This window comes from Ornithodoros turicata, chromosome 3 (assembly GCF_037126465.1).
Source record: "Ornithodoros turicata isolate Travis chromosome 3, ASM3712646v1, whole genome shotgun sequence".
Lineage (NCBI taxonomy): Eukaryota > Metazoa > Arthropoda > Arachnida > Ixodida > Argasidae > Ornithodoros > Ornithodoros turicata.
In genome coordinates, this window is record NC_088203.1 from 74200959 (window position 1) to 74223243 (window position 22285).

The 22285-nt window shown below is 49.6% G+C and overlaps 3 protein-coding genes across 3 annotated transcripts; 1 reads left to right on the plus strand and 2 right to left on the minus strand.

Annotated features, from left to right (window-relative positions):
* Nucleotides 1-499: 499 nt before the first annotated feature.
* Nucleotides 500-1581, minus strand: LOC135389661 (uncharacterized). Its single transcript, XM_064619694.1, has 3 exons — nucleotides 1375-1581; nucleotides 1221-1303; nucleotides 500-1106 (listed from the first exon to the last, which is right to left on the minus strand). The coding sequence occupies exons 1-3, from the start codon at nucleotides 1579-1581 to the stop codon at nucleotides 500-502; spliced, it is 897 nt and encodes a 298-aa protein (XP_064475764.1).
* Nucleotides 1582-2203: 622 nt separating this feature from the next.
* Nucleotides 2204-3751, plus strand: LOC135389662 (uncharacterized). The gene has a single exon (XM_064619695.1). The coding sequence runs from the start codon at nucleotides 2204-2206 to the stop codon at nucleotides 3749-3751; it is 1548 nt and encodes a 515-aa protein (XP_064475765.1).
* An 11613-nt stretch (nucleotides 3752-15364) lies between these two features.
* Nucleotides 15365-19478, minus strand: LOC135389663 (uncharacterized). Its single transcript, XM_064619696.1, has 2 exons — nucleotides 16174-19478; nucleotides 15365-16064 (listed from the first exon to the last, which is right to left on the minus strand). Exons 1-2 carry the CDS (start codon nucleotides 19476-19478, stop codon nucleotides 15365-15367), a joined length of 4005 nt encoding a protein of 1334 aa, XP_064475766.1.
* Nucleotides 19479-22285: the final 2807 nt, after the last annotated feature.

A 22285-nucleotide genomic window follows, 5' to 3' on the forward strand; every position in this document is an offset into this window, starting at 1 on the left:
TGAAGGGACAACTGTGGAAATGGTACGTAGCTCACATGTAACTTTATCACTGGAACCCAAATACGTGAATTTGTAATGCATACATTATATGTACAGCTCATCAATGGCATGGTTCACGGCAGTACGAGTGGAAGTTCGAGCGGTAGCCCTAATGTGCGAGCATCCTACCCTTCGTACAGCGGGGAAACAGTAGACGAGGGTGGTGATAGCTCAGGAGGCAATACAGAGTGTGCCGCAGGAGGCTTGGAGATTGCCGAAGGTGGTCCTGCTGGCCAGTCCACTCCACAGATACGTCAAAGGAAACGTAGGCGGACCACTCCTCCGTCCGATTTCCAGCAGTCCTTACTCGCTGAACAAAGGATGTTGCGAGAATGTTTTGCAGAAACTCATGCCAGGGAGATGGAACTGCGGGAGCGGCACCTGCAGCAACACGAAAAATTGGTTTCTGCTATTACAAGGTTCTTTGAATCGTCGTAAATAAAGTGTGTTACTTCATATCTCACCTCACTGATGTTCTCGTTGTTTGTAGTACAACAGTACAGTACAGTACAACAATTGCATCCCGCACACATGTCCCACTTGCACTTCTGGTATCTGTGGCACCATTTGGCTGCTGGTACACAGAGCTTGCAACCTCGGAGTCAGAAGCCCACTGTTGCATCAGCGGCTCACTGAATGCCTCGCAGATGTTGTTCAGTACGCAACAAGTGCGAATGGCAAGTGGAGCATTGTCTAGGTCACATTCTAACCTTTTCATTGTGTACCTGAACCTCGCCTTCATTCTGCCAAATGCATTTTCTACTATCCTCCCGGCTTTTGACAGGTGGTAGTTAAACCGCCTCATGTCATCGTCAAGACGAGCCCGATGTCTGAATGGCTTCACCAGGTGTGATGTCAGAGGGAACGCCTGATCGCACAGGATGAGAGGCGGCACTGCTACGCCGTTCATGGTGGCTACTGGAGCTTGGAACAGTGGCCCCTCAACACACTGTGCCAGGCTTGATCGTTGATATACGTATACGTCATGGCAGCGTCCGGGCGATCCAACATTGATGTAAAGAAAGCGGTACCGGTGGTCCACCAGAGCAAGCAAGACGATGCTGTACCTGTAAGCGGAGGCAGTAAAATTTAGTCATGTGGTCATAACAAAGGTGCTGCTTTGCCAGAAGCAGGACGTGCGAGATTTTTGCAACATGCAACGACAGATCATGTTAACTTACCAGCCCTTGTAGTTGTAATAACCGGTCGCACTCTCCTTCGGTGGAGAAATTGGAAAACGGCAGCCATCTAAAGCTCCCACCGCCTGCGGGAATCGCAGACAGCGCTGTACTCTTTTATATGGTCGGCCATTGTTTCAGCTGAAGGCATCTTTACCCATTCAGGCTCAAGTGTGGTGATGACCGCCTCGCAGAACTCTTTGTAGAGAGTGTTCACCGTTGACCGTCCGATGCCAAAAAGGTGTGCGATGGACCTGTCCTCGGCAGAGGAGCACAGTTTGTACAGGCTCACCGCCACTCGCTTTTCAACCGAGATTGCCTGGCGCATGACGGTGTCCTCTCGCCGCAGGAGCGGTCCGCACATTTCCACGATATACCGGAACGTAGTGGGTGAAACGCGGAATGAGCTAGAGATGTAAAGGGTCGAAAAAAAACCAGAAATTTTGGGAAAAAAACGGTTTTCTTCCTGTTTTTTTTCGCGCCTCACGGAAAAAAACCAACAAAAAAAAAGAGGGAGAGAGAGAGAGAGAGAACTCTCAATCTTCCTGTGTCAATCTCGTTCGGAAGGCCAGCACGACATCGCGATTCGCACATGGCGGCTTAAGTTTGGCGGCTGTATCTGCTACTGCTGTTGCAAATTACGGCTCCGTGCTGCTGGATATTGTGTGTGGAACGTGTTCATTGCATGAGGAGGCATGGTACGACCAACTTCTGATGTGTAGAGGCATTTTCGTCGCGAGAGATCATCTAAGCCTGGGAAGAAGGACACGGCGTCCTGCAAATACTGCAGCGCGTCATATGTTTTCCCTAATGCAACCCGGCTCACCAGGCATATTCTTGCATGCTTGAAGTGTCCCCAGGACATTCGGGATCGCGTCCGCGTGCGACGTGATGACTGTCCCGATGTTCGCAAGGCTCAATGCACACCGGAGGTCAGTCCCACTCCCAGCTGTTCTAGTTCTTTGGTGCCAACGCGCAAAAGTGCGATGACACCATTTGTCGACCGAATGAGCCCAACAGACCAGCAGCGTATTGACGCTGCGCTAGCGAAAGCGCTGTACTCGTCGAACACGCCTTTCGCCGTCGTTGAAAACGAGTACTGGCGGGAGCTTTTTAATCTAGTGAGGCCGTCTTACGCTCTGCCATCTCGATACCTTCTAAGCGGGCCCCTACTTGATGCAGAGTTTCAGAGGCAAAGAATCCACGTCGAGGAGCTTCTGAAGAGTGCATCTTACCTAACGCTACTTACTGAGGGGTGGACAAATATCAGGGGTGAGTCAATCGTCAACTTTATCGTTGCAACACCGGAACCCCTGTTTTACAAATGTGTTGATACAGGGGACAACCGTCACACTGCCACATACATCAGTAGCGAGATCCGCGCGGTTATTGAATCTCTCGGTTCCAGCAAAGTAGTTGCTGTCGTTACGGATAATGCTAGCAACATGAAGGCTGCGTGTGACCTTGTTACACAGCACTACCCGCACGTGACAGCAATCGGATGTGCAGCGCATGGGTTGAATCTCCTGATGAACGATCTGATGGGACTCGACACGCTCCGAGAACTGAACATGCAAGCAAGGGAAGTGATTGAGTACGTTAAGCGCTCACATATTGTGGCTGCGACGTTCAAGCAGAAGCAAGAATCCAATGATGGCGAAGGTAACTCGGTCACACTGAAACTTCCAAGCAAGACAAGGTGGGCAGGCGTGACCCTATCACTTGAAAGCCTAGCCAGGAACAAGATGGCTCTAAAGGAAACGGTAATTATCGAGGACCTGAAGGTTAAGAAGTCCGTCAGACAGACCGTTCTTGATGAAGAAGATTTCTGGAGCCGTGTGAATTCCGCACTATCACTTCTGAACACAATTTCGAGCTGCATTGCTTCTGCAGAGTCTAACATGGCTCTTCTTTCTGACGTACCGTGTCTTTTTCATCGCATCAGGGAAGACTTCGACTCGAAGCTAGAATCTTCTCTTCTGACTCGTAGCGAACAGGAGGCAGCTAGTGACATAATCAGAAGGCGTGAGAACTTCTGCGTCCAGCCAATACACTATGCAGCGAACGTTCTTGACCCAAGGTACGAAGGCAAGAACCTCGAAAATGAAGAGCCGTCCGCTGCTTTTGACTGGTTGTCGTCGCAAGCTAAGCACTTTCATCTGGACCGCGGCATTGTTTTGTCCAACTTCGCAGAGTACCGAGCGCACAGAGGTATATGGTCAAGGGATGGCCTATGGGAGTCAGCGAAGCACTGCAGTCCATCTACGTGGTGGGAAGGACTGTGCGCAAAACAGCCACTGACGCCTCTTGCATGTAGTCTGCTGCAAATACCTCCCTCCTCAGCTTCATGTGAAAGAAACTGGTCCGAGGCAGGCAACATTCACACAAAACTACGAAATAGGCTGACAACAGAAAGGGTTGAGAAACTGCTTTTCGTCCATTCTAACCTCAACTTTCAGAAGAAGCAGGGGGCTGCAGCTGTCGACACTGTGCAAGTCACGGACAGTGAAAGCGACGTGGATTCCGATGTGTGATCATCTATAGTTAAAGAAATCTAAAGGTAAAGATCATCTATAGTTATAATTGCCTCTGCCGTTGCATCTTGAATGCATGTATAGTTACCAGACTGTGCGGCAGGACATACCGCTGTTTTATTGAGCTTTCTGCAGGACGCGGAGGCTGTTTTACTACCTCATCTAGTCTGATAAGCTCTAGTCTCGTCAATAAAGCATAACTTATATAAAACAACAAAAAAACATCACAGCGTTTCACTGTAGTCCTTGCGTACCTCAAGCGAACTGCCAAGACTGACAGACTTTCTCTTTGCTTACTTTCCTGCGTATTTTTTGTGAAAGACTCGGCTTGGCTGCCTTGTAGTAGCCATGCACTACGTTTAGGCCTAGTACATACGTTTTAATGGATGCTCGTGGTTCAGTGCACTGTACAAGCTCAATATTTCCAAAATTTCCAATTTTTCCGTTCAAAAGTAGGAAATTTTACATCCCTAGGAATGACTGTCGGAAAAACTGTTCACCAAGGTACGGCAATGTGTCCTCAAACCAGCGTTCGTTTCGGTCGAACTTCCACCTCTGCCGTTGTATAGTCGGAGAATCAGCAACAGCGGCTGCAACACACAGCCCGTTGGCAAAAAGCAACTGTCTTCTGATGTGGTTCGTCCTTGCTTTTGCTGCCTCCATTTCAGTTTCCAAGTCAACTAACGCAGCCAGCATAAATGCAATTTCCTGTTTCTGCTCGGCACACATGGCGGACATAACCGTACAACAACACGTAAACACCGCTGGGCGGGAGCGACTAATCTTGGCTTTTTAAACGGATACGTACTCAGACGGAGACGGTTGCGCCGCCTCTCGCGCCACAGGTCAACCATTCAATGCGCATTGAAAGTGGCCGTGTAGCAGCGTCAAAACTCGAGCGTGCTCGGGAAGTTCGATGCAGATCGGATTCGAGAAGGATCGAAATGCCCGTGTGACAGGTGTATAAGAAACGCTTTGACACAGAGCCTGCGCACGTAAAATTGGAGAAATTCATGGAAGCGAGGCCGAACGCTGGGGAGGGCGTGCGTGCATTCGCGGCAAGATTTCGCAATCTAGGAAACACAAATGGGTGAGATTTCTAAGCAACTACTAAAAGAACAGTTGCCTACGCACCTTTTGAAGGGCATAAGAGATCCAGTGCGGCGTTTCAACCTTTCGCATGGCCCCGCAAGCTTTGAGGATGCCGTAGAGATTGCTGCTAAAGAAGAAATGCACGAACGAGCAATAGGCGAATGTCAACCCACCGTACTCCGCGTCAGGGCGCGACTCGATCGCTTAGAGAAAATGTGTGTGTGTGTGTGTAATTGAAGGTTTTATGGTGCAAGGGCAACTTGGGCCAATGATGATGATGATGATAATTAGGGTTTATTGGCGCAAAAGCTACCAAGGCTATAGAGCGCCAAGCAATGGTATGTACGATGGCAAACGTAAAATCAGAGATGATTATTTAAGAACTACCGGAGACAGTTACCACATATGATAAAATTACTAAAATAGCAGTGTGAGATCACAAGAGACCAATTAGCTGGATGTCCTTGAAATATTCATACACAGCTGTAAAAGGTACTTCAGCCTCATCACCCAGCAAAAGGGCCGGGTGAAACGGTAAACAATATCTGTAAAATCGATAGAAGTGACGTCGACGAACATCTTCATAGGATGGACATGTAATGAGGATGCGCACAACAGAAAGCGCCCCCCCGCAGTGGTCACACTCCGGGGCGTCCTCACGCCGCAACAAGTACCCGTGAGTAAGGAATGTATGACCCAACCTTAGCCGACAATGTACCACCTCATGCAGACGGTTTGGAAGTGGAGATAAGTTTCTCCCGAGATTAGGCTTGACAGAATGTAACTTATTTTTATCCTGCGTGTCCCAAAATATCTGCCACTGATCATTGATGACGTTTCTTAATGCCCGTCTAATATCCTGCATCGGGGCCTCAAGAGGGGTTATATCTTCAGTTAGTGCACTTGTGGCAACACTATCGGCTCTCTCATTACCAGGTATCCCGACATGGCTGGGTACCCAGCAGAACATCAGGTTGTAAGACCTCTCCGAGATCATACTCGCTAAACACCTCGCATGGTGAACAAGCAAATCCTTAGTTGGGTGCAAGTTGCAAATAGCTTGCAGTGAGCTCAGAGAATCTGTATACACTACAGATGATGTAATTTCATTGTTCAATATGTACTTGAGTGCTAAAATTATCGCATACATTTCTGCGGTAAAAATGGACATGCTGGTTCTGAGACGGTGTGAGCTCGTGTGTGAACCCGTAACCATGGCGCACGAAACCCCTGAGCTGGTTTTTGAACCGTCAGTGTAAAACTCTGTGTGCTTGCTGAAGCTTTCTCGAAGATGAAGGAATTCTTGTAACAAAACAGCCTGTGAGGTGTCAGATTTCTTGAATTTTGTTAGTGACTTGTTGAAACTTGGAGGTGGATGCCATGGAGGCAGCCTTTGCTTAAATTCCATTACCTTGTAATCGTATTCAGCAAAGTTGCATCGTTTAACTTCCTGAGAGATGCGCATACAAAAAGGAAGTGATTGTGACGGTTTATTCAAAAATTGTTGCTTGTATTGAGTGTCCTGCACACATTCGAGCGCTGGATGTGGGGGTAACACCGAACCCTAAGTGCATATGTGGCGCTAAGAAAAAACCTCCGTCTTGCGAGTGACCAGTGGTTCGACTCGACATACAAACTCTCCACTGGCGATGTTCTGAATGCGCCAAGGACTAAGCGTAGTCCCTGGTGATGTATCGGATCGAGTATCTTCAAAGCAGTTGGTCGAGCCGACCCATAAACAGCGCATCCATAGTCCAATCTAGAAAGGACAGTGGAGATGTAGATGCGATTCAGTACTTCGCGATCTGCTCCCCAGGACCGGTGTGAAAGTACCTTTAGAATGCTAAGGGATTTAATGCACTTATTCTTGAGTTGTTTCATGTGTGGCAGAAATGTCAGTTTTTTGTCAAAGATAAGCCCGAGAAATTTGTGCTCAGGCTGTACATTAATTGGGTGGCTGCGCAACTTCAAAACTGGCTCAGGGAAAACTCCCCGAAGCCTCGAAAAGTGGACACAAACAGTCTTTTCAGGAGAGAACTGAAAGCCATTTTCATTTGACCACTTCACTAACCTGTTGATTGCCAGCTGGAGCTGGCGCTCGCATGCAGACACATTTGAAGAGCAATAGGAAATCTGCACGTCATCAACGTACAACGAGTACTTAATTGAAGGAGGAATTACTTTTGCTATTGAGTTCATTTTCACGATAAAGAGAGTGACACTTAGAACTGACCCCTGTGGGACACCATTCTCCTGTACAAATGGTCGGGACAGTGTTGTTCCCACCTGGACTCTGAAGGTTCTCCCTTCGAGGAAGTTCAAAATACAGCGCAGCATGCGACCGCGAAGTCCCATTGCATACAAGTCTCGAACAATACCGTACCGCCATGTGGTGTCATAGGCCTTGTGCAGGTCAAAAAATACACTGACACAATGCCTACTTCTTACAAAAGCCTCCCTAATTGTTGTTTCAAGGCGCAAAAACTGGTCCGTTGTCGACCGTGCAGCCCTAAAGCCACATTGGTATCGATCCAAGCAGTTATTTTCCTCTAAAAAATATATGAGGCGGTTGTTCACCATGCGTTCAAAAGTCTTTCCCAAACAACTTGTGAGCGCTATGGGCCTATAGCTAGATGGATCTGATGAATCCTTTCCTGGCTTCAACAGCGGGATTATGGTCGCTACTTTCCAACCAGAAGGAAGTGATCCTTCTCGCCATACGGTGTTGAAGAAATCTAAAACACATTCTAACGAGGAATTGGATAGGTTTTCTAGCATGCTGTATGTCACACGATCTGGACCTGGTGCAGTAACCTTTCTGCGTGATAGGGCCCTCAGCAGTTCTGTCATTGTAAATAAGGAGTTATAAGTGTACCCATTGCCAGATCCAGGGGGGATGGTCTGCTTCTGTGACTGTTCCTTGATTTTAAGGAAGTCAGCGCTATAATGTGAAGAGCTCGATATGCTCTGAAAGTGTTCTCCAAGGGCGTCTGCCTGTTCTTGCACGTTTTGGCACACCACGCCATTTACTTGTAGTAGAGGAACAGAAAAACTAGCATAATCTCCCTTTACTTTTCGGAGCCTGTCCCAAATTACCTTTGAAGGTGCAACTTGGGCCAAAGAGCGCTTAGAGAAAATGTTCGAGGCCTCCATTTCACTACAGAACCGCGGTGCCGAACGATGTTCAGCACCTCGGCAAAGACGCGGGGAGTGTTACGTCAGCGGTAAGAGCGGACACTTTGCTCGGAACTGTCCACAACGATACACCACGCAGACAACGGAAAATCGTACGACTGGGATACGTGGAGCCGCGGAAGGCAACAACACAGATAAGATGATGATGACGATAATGATCCGGGTTTTTATGGCGCACGGGCAACTAAGGTCATGGACACAGACAAGGGAAGTCACTCACTCTTAATACCGTCCCCTTCGGGTATGCGCGATGAAGCGGAAGAGCGGGAAGTGGAGGTGAAGTTCTGCGTAAAACAAGTTCCATAACTGTGTGCCATATTGGAGGCATCAAGGTGAGGTGTCTAATTGATACGGGGTCGAAAGTAAGCCTCATAAAGGAGAGTGTCCTCGACCCAGTGGCGTATCTAGAGCTACCTGCGCCCATGGCAACATGGTTAACATGATTTCCTTGGGGATGCGTTTTCGTGTGGTCCGCACTTGGTTTCACACTACAACCTCTCTAATGGCGGGTGCTTTAGATCGTTTATGAATGTGCCAGGTTGAGTGCCCCACCTGGCACATTCACACCCGACCACATAATGGCGCCCCTGTTCACCTGGCGCCCATGGCACCTGTCCACACCTGCCGCACACTAGATACGCCACTGCCTCGACCGCATAGACAAGAGCTGACGAAGAAAATTCCGCGCAGGGAATGGCGCTCGAACCTTGGTCGACATAACCGGGGACAAACTAGAGACCGTGGGCTACCACGAAATACCAATCAGAATTGGAGACCACAGCTTCAACCTCCAGTGTTTCGTGCGCACTGAACAATTTACGTTTCCGACCGCTGTGTCTCAATGGCCAAGATATCCTCCGTGGACAAAGGGCTGACGTGTTATTGAGCAAACAGGTGTTGAGAATAAAAGAAGCAGAGGTCCTGATTGTGAACTTGGTGATGTCAGTATATGGAGAGACTCCCCAGACGAGGCGCATATCGGAATCCATCACGAAAGTCCGTCAGGTTGATATTTGTTCCCTGCCACCCATGAGCGAATCAGACCTCAGAGGAAGGGTCACCGCACCGGGGATCGGGGGTCAGGTGGCTGCTGTTGAGACACCTGGAGTAGAGTTGGTATCTGGAGCGTTTGTCGCACCGACATTGGTGAGGGTACAACAAGACGGCACTGTGTCTGTACGAGTAGCAAACACTACTTCGGAGGAGATCAAGCTCCCCCGAAAGAAGGCGATGGATGCGCTGGTAGACGTAGAGCTAGACGAGTTACCTGCACAGGTGCCTTCTGTTCGCAACGCTGTTAGCGGAGTAGACGTCGGCTCCAAATTTGATCTAGGGCACGTTGCCAAATCGGAGCGAACTGACGAGTGACAAAATTAATCCAGACGTATGGAGATGCCTTCCCTTGGAGTAACACGGATATTGGCCACTGCAACGCGATAATACATCACATAGCGACTGAAGATGCGCATCCGGTATACCGTAGAGCGTACCGTATACCTTACGCTAAGCCGGAGGAAATGGAAAGACAAGTGAACAAATTAATCACAAGGGTAACATAATAGCACACTCGACTACACTGTGGGGAGCCCCGCGCTTCTCGTGCAAAAGCCAGACGGTTCCTATCGCTTTGTGGTGGATTTCGGAGACTTAAATAAATTACGAGGTGGATCCATACCCACTTCACAATGTTCAGGAGACTGTCGCAACTGGGGAACGCTAAATTCTTCACGGTTGTGGACATGGCTTCTGGATATTGGCAGACTGAGATGGACGAAGGGGACAAAGAGAAAACGGCATTCAACACTCCGACCGGCCACTATCAGTGGAAACGAATGCCGATGGGTTTGGTCAACAGTGCGTCAGTGAGGCAAAGAACGGCTGATGTAGTTCTTTCTGGTCTTCTCGGAATGTCGTGCTACGTGTATCTTGTTGATATAATTACCTACAGCACGTCATTCGAGGAGCATCTAAGTCACATCGAGACTATCCTTAACCGGTTGAGAGCAGCAAGATTAAAATTGAAACCCTCAAAATGCCAATTTCTAAACCCAGAAGTTTGGGCACATCGTGTCGGCAGAGGGCGTTCGACCAGACCCGGAGAAGATCAAATGCATCGAGAATTTTCCCGCGCCCACCGACAAAACGACAGTGACAGTTCCTCGGTTTACTAACGTATTACCCCGGGCACATAGACAAATTCGCTGAGACTGCTCGCCCACTAACACAATTAACAACGAAAAAAGCATTCTTTTGGGGACAAGAAGCTGAGGGCTCCTTCAAATGCTTGGAACAACAGTTGATCGAAGCGCGAGTCCTGAAATTCCCAGATTTCTCGAAGCCGTTTACCTTATCAACGGACGCTTCAAAGGACGCATGTTCAAATGCTGTGTACCACCACTAATGTCACAGTGCGGCTGAGACAGTAGCCTACTACTGGCAATGCAGCATTTGAGTTATAGTCATGCAGCTTTTGCATTATGTTTTTAATTACAGATGTATCGCTGTTGCGATGCTTTCTTTTCTTATAACTTTCTTTTCTTTTCTTATGATTATCTCTCCTGCAAGATCCGCATTGGGCACATGCTGTTAACAGTCGTAAGTAGAGTTCGGATCCCGGGATCCCGACGTCCCGGGACCCCGGACAATTTTTCCGTCCCGAAATCCCGGGATTATTCGTGGTGCCAAATATATATTAAAATTGCAGACGACACGAACGAGAGAGATTCAATTACACGGGTCAATCGCCTTCACCATCGACGTTTCCGCCCATGATATGTTTCCTCTGTCCGCAAATAAATCATCCCCCTCTTCCGTCTACGAAAAGGCACCAGCGCGGCGTGAGAGCTCGCGCTAGTCTACTGCGAGTTACTGCTTTTGCTAGAGTCTGACGTGGAGTTACCTCTTTCTTGAGCTGGCGGAAACATTCGAAGTGGCGTCCGATCGTTTCAAGGGCGAAAGGCATGCGTTCCACCGTGCTCGCAGTGTCAAGACGGTCCGTGCCCTAGGTGGTTCGTAACAATGTCCACCGTGCTCTTTTCCGAAGTGCTTGCTAAATGCAGTGACAGTAGTAGTGTGTGGTACTACTACTTGCGTGCAGCGGTGAGGAAAGGTCTTCACACGCATTTGCTAGAGCATAACATAAACCTTCGAGTGAGATCTGCGACAGAGGATGCTACAGGAGTCGTTTTGTCGTAGTCGAAACTGCACAAACAGTCGCCACCACAAACACTTGACTCGTTCCTCGTGAGCGGTAAGGCTACGGTTGAACACAGGGTAGCACGCATGGCCGCCATGTGTGCAATGTCGTTTCGTGTAATCGCTTCGTCTGAGGACATTTGTGATGGAATGGTCGCTCTGGGGCTTAAGTTTCCTAGAACCGAAAAGACTGCGCTGAAGTACACAATGAACTTTCACGCTCAAATACAAGCAGTGTGCAAGCAGGACTTGGAGAAGGAGCTTGCGACAGGACGGAAACTATAGCTCTAACATTGACGAGTGGACGTCGACCAGGAATCGTAGGTACCTGAACATCAATGTTCACACTGCTGATGCGAAGTTTAGGAGCGGTGTCAGCACTTGGAATTTGGGACTTGTGAGGATTAAGTGTGCGATGCCGGCAGAACAGTGTTTACAGTGCGTGGACGCAAACCGTAATAGGCTGCTGGATTTCGGCTTAAAGCTTGACAGCGATGTCGTCGGGCTTACGACTGATGGAGCATCCGTAATGGTTAAAGCGGGAAAGCTTTTGCAGCCATTGCAGCATCAGCTATGTCTGGCCCATGGACTACATTTAGCGGTCACGGACACCTTGTACGCATTGCCAAAGAACAAGTCCCTCTCTGTAGAAGAAGAAGACGAAGTCGGCGGCTCCGATTCTGAACCCTGTGACAGTGGGAGCGATGGGATGATTGTCACAGATGACGTAGTTAATGATCAGCCACTTACCCTTAAAGAGGGTTCCATCGGAGACATAATTGCTAAGGTCCATGCTGAGGTCCTTCGTTTCAAGAGGTCCCCGAAGAACAACGATATTTTACAAGCTCACGTAATTCGAGATCATGGCAAAGAACAGGGGTTGCTCCTGGACTGCAAGACAATGTGGAACTCCCTTGTTGCGATGCTTGAGCGCTTCTTGAAGGTACGAGACAGCATCAGGAAAGCACTAATTGATATAGGATCAGGAAGTGAACTTTCCGATTCAGACGTCGCAGCGATAGCAAACGTAGTCGCGTGCCTGAAGCCTGTACAGTTGGCTGTGGAAGCGCTTTGTCGTCACGACTCAAACCTCTTATCCGCAGACGCGACAATAAAGTTTGTCTTGGAATGTCTGAGCGATCAGGATGAAGCATTTGCGAACCAACTGATGGTTAACATACGGGAACGCCAATGCCAACGACGTACGATGGTCTCAACGGTTCTCCAGATATTGCAGGACCCTAATTACGACTACCACGTCGAGTATCTCCTCAACACTTCTTTCAAGACTGTCTCGTCCGACGCCCTCCGCGTATTCATTGCAAGGATGATAGAGCGCAACGAATGTAGCGATCACGAAGGTACACCACTACACTCTGCCTCTCTTGTCGAGCATGCGACAGGCGACTCTCCCTAGACACCCGTTGTGGCAGTTCCAGACACTCATGACTTCAAGAACAGGTTAAATAACGCGATAATGACGGCCTCAACGTCGAGAGAACGCAGTAGAATTTCTCCCAATCCTTCTAGAGTCGCATCTCTCTTGCGAAAGGAAATCGGACTATTTCGGCATGGTGGTGGAAGAGGATCCCTACTTGAAGAAGCGCAGGTCTACCTGCGATCAACTGTCCCAACTAGTGTTGAATCCGAGAGAATTTTCAGCTCTGCAGGGAACCTATGCACGAAGGTGCGATCTCGCCTCGATGATAGTACTCTGGATGCACCATGTTTCTTAAGATCGTTCTTCCAGCAACGAGGTAGTGTTTGTACGTGAACTCGGCACAAGGTGCTCATGCGTGAGAGTTAGTGAATACTTTCAGAGCTTTGTTTGTCGATTGCTTTCTTTACAATAAAAACGCTGCAAGGTTCATATATTTTCCATGTTTCAACATGAGACGGTGTCAGCCAAGCAGAGCCCTACCGGGCATACCATTATAAACTTCCTTGCCAAAAATCCCAATCCCGTCCCGGGATCCCGGGATTTAGATTTCAAGATCCCGAAATTCCGGGATTGCGAAAAGGCCTCGGGATTCCGAACTCTAGTCGTAAGTATCTATCTGCGTCCCGCGGTACAGGTTCCGTGGACTGACCTCGAACGCTTATTCAATTCATTGGAATCCCCAACTCTCGTACGGGGTGACTGCAATGCTCACCATACGGCATGGGGAAGCCGTAGAACGGACGGACGGGGAAGGAGATTGTTGGAAGCAATGGAGACTGCTTACATGTGCCTACTTAACAACCGACAGCCAACTTATATGCGATCCCCAACGTCACTCGATGTCCTGGATCTTTCCTGGTGCTCAGCAGACATATAATTGATTCATCCTTGTCGTGCGCTACCGATGTCGACACCCGAGGTAGGGACCATTTTCCCCTCTATATTTCGCACAGCCTCTGTCACCCATTACTGGACTGATCCCTTTCACGAATTAGAGACTTTCGTGCCGGCCTCCGAGCATCGGTGCACACCGGTATGTCCCCAGAGGCCCTCTCGCAAGGCATTCGTTCTGCCATGCAGAACGCGGTTGTCCTGTCTAGAAGTGTAACAGGTGACGTCGGTCATTATCCAACAATTAACCACCTTAGAGCATTACGTCGCCGAGCAGAGAGAAGGGTGTAATAGAAATCCACCGATTTACCACATCCGATCTGTCATGTCGTGCCAAGAAGGTGAGGTAACGGTTCAAGAAGAGGATGCACCCATAACCAAAACCAAGATTAGACTTTACTCAAAAAAAAAACCCAAAGGAATCACAACAGCACCAGCGTGCACAACGTTCGAAAAAAAAAATATATAAATGGTCAAAATCCGGTGATGAAATCTTTCTCGTCGTCGTATCCTTTCCTCTTTGTCGTCGTCGTCGTTTTTAGTGAAATTTCCGCAACATACTCCCCCCCGAAAGCAGCTGCGGAGCTAGCTACTTTCCAAGACTGTTTCGAGAGGGTACAACAGTTGCACTGGTCTTCTTGTCGTCTTTCCAGTTGGGAGTAGCACAGAACATGCTCTGACGTGTCCATCTCGTCCGCGGTGGTTCTCCGTTACACGAACAGTTTTCCACATAAGTCGCGGAGTCTTTTCTTCGTGCATGAGCACAATGTCACCCTCCTTAATTTCATTGCTTCCGACTGGAGAAGCTATGTGTGCTGACCTTAGCTGCAGCAAGTAGTCGGCCCGCCACCGTTTCCAGAAGTGGTCGGCTGACAGTCGGCAGTGGATCCATCTTCTGGTAAGTGCTTCTGAAGTAGAAACTACCTTCGGGTTAGTATGAGGCTCGGGGAAAGAAAGTAGGCGTTTTCCAATGAGCAGGTGGGCTGGCGTAAGTGCCCGTGTCTCCGACGGGTTCGTTGCCACGTAGGTAAGCGGTCGGGAGTTTATGGCTGCTTCGGCATCTTGAAGAACGGTCTGTAGCTGTTCGAAGTTGAGGCTTTGCTTGCCGAGTACCTTCCTGAGAGAGTCTTTGACACTTCGCACGAGCGTCTCCCACCAGCCCCCCCACCATGCCGCTTTCTCTGGGATGAACTTCCACCGAATCTGTCTTGAGGATAGATACCCTTACCCTTGTGTTCTGTCGTGTCGCAGGACAGACCAGAGTGCTTTGAACTCCTTTTCGGCGCGTTTAAACGTGAGCGCGTTATCGGAGTAAATAGTGGATGGGGTCCCGCGACGAGCGATAAAACGGCGCATAGCTAGCAGGAAGGAGTCTACGGTGAGGTCCGACACTAGTTCCAAGTGCAATGCCCTTGACGTCGCACAAGTGAATAACGCGACGTACGATTTGTCGGAGTTTTTCTTGCTCGAGACGTACAGTGGCCCGGCGAAGTCGATGCCCACTGTTTCGAAGGGGTGGCCTTGATGTACTCGGTCCGGTGGCAGCGGTGCCGTCGCTGCCTGCGCTCGAAAACGTCGACACGTACCGCACCTTGAAAGTACACTTTTCGTTAGTTGTCGAGCTTGCGTAACCCACCACCTTTCGCGAACGTCGTTCATAGTGGCCTGGACACCGCCGTGCTGGGTCCGCCGATGTGCGCTGTTAACGATCAGGTAAGACAGCCTATGACGTTTGTCTAAAATTATTGGGTGCTTTACAGTCTCTGTTTCTGGTGAAAATTCCAGGCGTCCCTTTAATCTCATGACCCCATACTTGTCCAAGTAGGGTTGCAACTTGCCATCTTGGAAGCCTTCGGAATGGCGCAGCCACGTTTCAGCTCCTGCACCTCGTGAGGGAAGCTCTCTTGTTGAGCAACCTTTATCCAAAACTCATCGGCTGCATTGATTTCCTCGGTGGTAATCCACGGTGCGGGCGATTGGGCTGCCTTCTTGCATCTGTCAATAAACCGCCTAGCCCAAGCGGTAACTCGTAGTAGTTTCACGTGGCTGCTAAAGTCCTGGATATCCATTAGGGGCTCTACTTTTTCGAGAGTCACGTGCATCACCTGCGAAGAGTTACTGCAGGCTTCCATGTTCGATTCTTCCGTCCGGGACGGAGCATCAAATTTTGGCCACTGAGACTCTCCGTCCTTGAGCCAGTTGGGACCTTCCCACCAGTGCGAGCTCCTTAACAATGCGTTAATTGTCATGCCCCGCGTCAAACAGTCCGCGGGGTTTTGTTTTCCTGGGCAGTACCGCCATTGATCCGCTGTCGACGTTGCCTGAATCTCTGTTACGCGGTTGCACACAAAAACCTTCCATCTTGCAGCTCGTCCTTTTATCCAAGTGAGTGCAATGCTGGAGTCCGCCCAGAAATATGTCGGAACAGACGGCATACGTAGCGCGTGTTTGACAAATTTTGCGGTTCTGGCAGCAATGAGAGCTCCCATGAGCTCCAGCCTGGGAAGCGATAATTTCTTGAGGGGCTAGGCGAGCCTTAGAGAGAATCAACGTACATAGTACGTTACCGTCGTAGTCTTCACATCTGAGGTATGCACATGTCCCATACGCTAGTGGACTCGCATCGCTAAAAAGATGGAGTTGTGTTGACGTAATCGTCTCTACACCTCTCTTCAGGTTCCGTGGAACAGATACATTAAGTAGATCCGCCAGTTCTGCTTTCCAGGAGTCCCAGTCACCCTTGACTCTGTCCGGTATTGGCTGGTCCCACTCCACACCTTGCTGCCAAAGTTGTTGAAATACCATTTTGGCCTTGATAGCGAACGGTGCGGCCAGTCCGAGTGGATCGAAGATCTTCGCGACTGTCTGAAGCACCGAGCGTTTGCTGTCGCCTACTTGACTGAGTGCTTCGAGGATGTTCGGTCCATTGAAATTCAGTGTATCCAGTCTGGTGTCCCAAGTTAGTCCGAGTACTCTAGCTGTCTCGTCACCTTCGGTATCTCGAATCAGTTCATGTTGAGAAACTCCCGACTTCGTGCTATCGATGTGATCTTGAATTTCACTACAGTTTGATGCCCATTTCTTTAACGGCATGCAAGCGTCACGCATTATGGCAGTTGCGGTCTTTATGATGCATTTTGCCTCTTCTGCTGTATCGGTGCCGGTGAGCAGGTCATCAACGTAGAAAGAGTCTGCCATCATTTTCGCAACTTCTTGCTCAGGTCCGGAGACATTCCTGAGGTGATGAAGCATCGTAGCTCCTAGCAGAAAGGAACTTGCCGATGTCCCAAAGGGCACCCGTGTCATCCTCCATTCGCAAATAGGAAGTAGACAATCGCTTGAGGTGGGTGGCTGCTCAAACCAAAGGAACCTTAGAGCGTCTCTGTCTTCACCTCTAACGGCGACTTGCAGAAAGGCCTTTTCAATGTCGGCAACTAAGGCCACGTTGTTCAGGCGGAAGCGCAGTAGCGTCGATAAAAGGTCACAGTTTATCTTCGGTCCGGTTTCGAGACAGTCATTTAACGAACAGCACCCTGCTGCATGGGAAGACGCATCAAAAACAACTCTCACTCTTGTTGATGTTGATCCCTCCCGAACTACGGCACGGTGAGGCATGTAGTACAACCGGTCACTCGTTTTTTTCCCTCTTACTTGTTCAGCAATACCGTCGCTCATGTATTTTTGAATAGCACGGTCGTATTCTTCAAGTTTTTTCTCTTTGTGCAGTCGTTTTACTAAGCTCCTCAGTCGACGTTCAGCAATGTCACGGTTGTCAGGTAAGTCGGACGCAGACGTTTTCCATGGGAGCGCAACAGTATACCTGCCGTTTTCTTTCGATACCGTGCTGAAGAACTGTTGGAGCACTCTGTCGTCATCTTGAACGGTGGTTTCATCTTTTATGCTGATGCCGTCAAGTTGACACATTTGGCGTAGCGATCTGGAGTTTTTGCAATCACAGGCAGCATCGGTTCTTTGCACGCAAGTCATAAGACTCGACGTAACGCAATCCACATCTTGTGGATTGCGTAAGTGGCAAGTCCACCCTAGTGTAGTCTCGATTCCCACGAAGTTCTCGTTGTTGTAGCACCGCTCGATTCTGCCGGTGACGAAGTTCCATAGCTGGTCCGCACCCAGAAGTAAATTAATCCCACTTAAATTCGTTGTGTTCTGAAACATGAGGTCGTCGGCTATGACGCCGCCGCTTTCCTGAATTCTGGTTACCAGATCAATATTCAAAGGTGTGGCGATGATGTCCCTGCAGATAACGGGTACGATGACTGCCTTTAGCAGATACTCTGAAGGCGAGAACTGACTGCGTAGACTGAGTTCCACGACGTTACATTGTTTTCGTTCTGAACTTGCAGTAGTGTCGCCGAAAGTATTGAGCGTGAGCGTAACAGTGTTGATCACCTTGAGTTTTAGGTGATCACCCAATTGCTTGCTTATGAAGGTTTGTTGACTGCCTCCGTCCACGACTCCTCTAACGTAGATGCACTTTCCTCTTCCGACGGCCCAGCATCTGAAAGTCTGTAGGACCACTGTGCCGTTCCTGCAAGCTCCTCCGGGTACTAGGACATTTGTGACATCCTTAGCATCAGTTATGGCCCGTTCTTTCTTATCGGGCTTCCACGAAGGATCGCACATGGATGTTACGTGACGACCGCCGCAATTCCTGCATCTCATCCTCCCTCGGCAATCTCTGGCGCTGTGGCCCTTCTTGGTACAGTGAAAACATCTTTTATCCTTAGCGAGCTTCGCCTTCTTGTCGCTCAATGGCACTGATCGAACACACTCTTCAGTACTGTGCTCAGTGTTGCTGCAGAAGAAGCAAGGTGCTGGGTTTGTAGATGCGTTGTGTAGAACTGCAGCAGATGGATTCGCTCGGCCTAAGGTAGCTGGTTTGCTGACAGACTGAATCTGTTTCTTGAGGTTACGTTCTGCGACTTCGCTTTTCTCTCGACTCTCAACCTCCACGTGAAGGAACTTCAGCACTGCCTGTAGTTCGTCGGAAGCTGTCGTTGACGTGGACGCCGCTGCGGTGTCTCCTGCTTCTGTTGGGCTTGCAGTGCTGTTGGTGGTCGGGCGACGAACCGAGCGGTAAAAGTCTATTACGATTTCCGATGGCAGGGAAGATAATAGTATTTCTGTTAGCATTGCTGCGTAAGAACTGTCTTGAACTCCGAGTGAACGCAATCCACGTATGTGACTCTGCACGTGGTCGTAGAATCGTCGCAACCCTAAGACGTCTGAGGAGGACTTGACTGCCGGAAGGCTACGAAGTTTTGCCAGTAGCTGCCTTTCTATTCTTCCTCGATCACCGAAACGCTCCTTGAGAATTTCTGTAGCATCCTCGTACGAGGCCTCTGTGATAGGAAGTCCAGCTATCGCTGTGGCAGCAGATCCAGCCAGTAGGGAACGAAGGTACTGGAATTTTTCTATCTTCACTAGGTTCTTGTTCTCATGTACGGTTGCGTTAAATTGTTCCCAGAAACTGTGACATTCGCTTAACTTGCCGCTGAACGTTGGAAGCCTCAATTTGGGAAGTTTGATCCCAATATGACGTTGTTGCGACGACGCTTGCGGTGAACTCGGTTCGTTCGAGGATCCCATTGACGACGCAGCCGCCGCCTGTAGCTGTGCCAGTTTCCAGTTCAAGTTGGCGACTGTTTCTGTTACTCTGTCCTCATACTCTAAAACACCGGTGCACTCACTTTCGTAGTCCTCATCGGTCACAAGCGGCTCGATGGCGGTATTCAGTACGACGAGCTCCGCATTGCTTGTAGTGAGACGTTGGAGTAATGCATTCAGCGCTTCAGCTGAGGCAGTTCCATCTTTTAGGACAGTTGAAGCTTCGTTGAGAATTCTTGTAGTTTGAGCTCGTCGAGTTCCACGCTTGGACTTGAGACGTTCCATGGATGCGACGAATTGATGGCTTGGCTCTTCGATCTGGCCACGACAGACGCGTTCCCGGGTTTCGGCACCAAAGCGATGTAATAGAAATCCACCGATTTACCACATCCGATCTGTCACGTCGTGCCAAGAAGGTGAGGTAACGGTTCAAGAAGAGGATGCACCCATAACCAAAACCAAGATTAGACTTTACTTCAAAAAAAACCCAAAGGAATCACAACAGCACCAGCGTGCACAACGTTACAACGTTCGAAAAAAATATATATAAATGGTCAAAATCCGGTGATGAAATCTTTCTCGTCGTCGTATCCTTTCCTCTTTGTCGTCGTCGTCGTTTTTAGTGAAATTTCCGCAACAAAGGGCTCGCCCAACTGGGCAACTCCCTGACATAGTGGCATACCGCCGGACGAAAGCTAAGGTAACACGAGAACTGACGAACGAAGATCGGAAGCGTTGGCGTAAGCTTTGTCAACACATTTCACCGTTTGACCCAGCCACAAACATCTGGAGGACAATCCGAGCTCTGAAGGATGCGCCCCCACAAAAGAATCCTCTCGCAGCATTGGCTGTCGTTAAGGTTGTAGACGAAATCACACTAGCGACAGATTTCTCCGTCGTCCCAACGACACTGACGGCTGCCTCAACGTCTGCGGTACACAACAATTTTGTCCAGAGCTTGACGACAGAAATCCACCACGACTGGCCCCGCCCACCGGACGTTATGGACCGCGTCTTTACTCTAATCGAGCTGAAGACTGCGTTGAAACTTGTGAATGTGCGATCGTCCCAAGGACGAGATAAAATCACCTATGCCGCTCTGCGCAACCTTGACGAGCAGTCACTCCAAGCTCTCCTCCATGTTTATAATACGTCTTGGCGACAGGGATCCGTCCCATCTACGTGGAAGGAGGCATTAGTTGTTCCCATCCTGAAACCAGCCAAACCCCCAAGTGCCCTCTCCTGCTTTCGCCCTGTGAGCCTGACAGGCTGAATGGGAAAACTGATGGAGTGAATGGTTTTGCATCGCCTCGACTGGTGGCTCGAAAAACAAGGCGCGTTCCATCAAGAAATGGCAGGATTTCGTCACCACCGAAGCTCCATGGATCCAGTTCTCGACATAGTTTCTACAGTCCAACATGCTCGTGCTCATCGGCGGATCGTTGTATCGATCTTCCTGGACATTAAACGCGCGTGTGATACCGTCTCGCCCATCTGCGTGCTCCAGGGGTTGCGGTTTTTTCGCGTATCTGGTCGCCTCTCCAGCTGGCTCCACGATTTTCTTACGGACCGAACTGTCGCTGTCCGCATATCCCACGGCCAAAGCCCCAAGCACCCTATTCATCAAGGCGTACCCCAAGGAAGCATTCTCAGTCGTACACTCTTTAATGTGGTAATGGCAGGACTAAAATCGATAGTTCCACGCAAGGTAGCATTCTACGTATATGCCGATGACGTTGCCCTTTGGACAGTAAGCAAGTCACGACAAGCCATTCAGCACCGTTTTCAACAAGCCTTAAACCATGTCCATCCCTACCTTACGCAACTTGGAACGGACCTTTCGCCCGAAAAGTGCGTCGAGCTCCCTTTCGCTCACAAGGCTATGCGTAATTTCCTTTGGGTTTGTGTGAATAAACATATACCCCCCCCCTCTTTGGGTGGGTGCAAAGAAGCTCGAGCCTGTGCGTTCCTAGCGCTTCCTTGGTGTGGTCCTGGACTCGAACCTGTGCTGGGCTCGCCACATTAAGCACCTTGAAACCAAAGTGCAGTGATGGCTTCCTGCAATTCAACATCTTTCTGGCTTAGGCTGGGACTGTGATCAACGCTCTCTTCTAGCCGTTCACGCGGCTTTGGTGAGGGCGACTCTACTTTACAGCCTTCGAGTCTTGCACAGGGTTTCTACAACATCGTTAAATACCCTTCGGACCCTGTTCACCCGAAGCCATCGTCGCTGCCTTGGAGTTCCAAGAACGGCTGAAACACGGGAAGTCCTAGCTCAAGCTGGTGAACTCCCGGTGGAGGTCCTCCGGGAAACGGCTCGACACTTCCTACGTTTTCGTGCGCACGTTCCCCGTCACCCACTCCTCAAGAAAATTCGATACCGTCCTGAAAGTGATTTCCATCGCGTAGCGCAGAGGACATGCCAGGCTCTCACTGGCTTCACACCTGACGTCACACCGCCGAAAGCCCCCTGGTCTCTGCCCTTGTCACCCACCTTCGCACGTCTTCCTGATCTCCACGACCGCAGAGATCAGGTTCCCCCTCAAGTCCTTCGAGCCCATTTTCATGCTCTCATAGACGCGTAGTGTTCTACCTCTGCCGCGGCATGCACCGATGGCGCATCTCGCAATGTCAAGTCCGCGTCGGCATTCGTCATCCCATCCGAAGACGTAGTTGAAGGACGTCGCCTCTGGCATCATATCTCATCCACAGCTGCGGAACTCTATGCCATACTTTTCTTTCTGCAGTGCATCATTCACTTTACCCCACGGAATTGGGTGGTCTTCACTAACTCAACATCTGCACTGCAAACAATTGAAAATTCTGGCATACGAGGCTCCTCCGCACCTTTGGTTATGGATGTGTTAACAGCTTACAAACCTGTCTACGAAGCAGGACATAGGCTCGCTCTCCAATGAGTTCCAGGCCATTCCGGTGTCAAAGGCAATGAACAGGCTGACAGCGCCGCCGACGCAGCTCTCTCGTCTCGGACACGGACGCGTATTGCACTGCTGAGAGGAGATCGTCGGTCCGTACTTCGACGCCTCGTGGCTCCTCTAGCTACCCGCCAACGGACCGCTGACATCCTACCC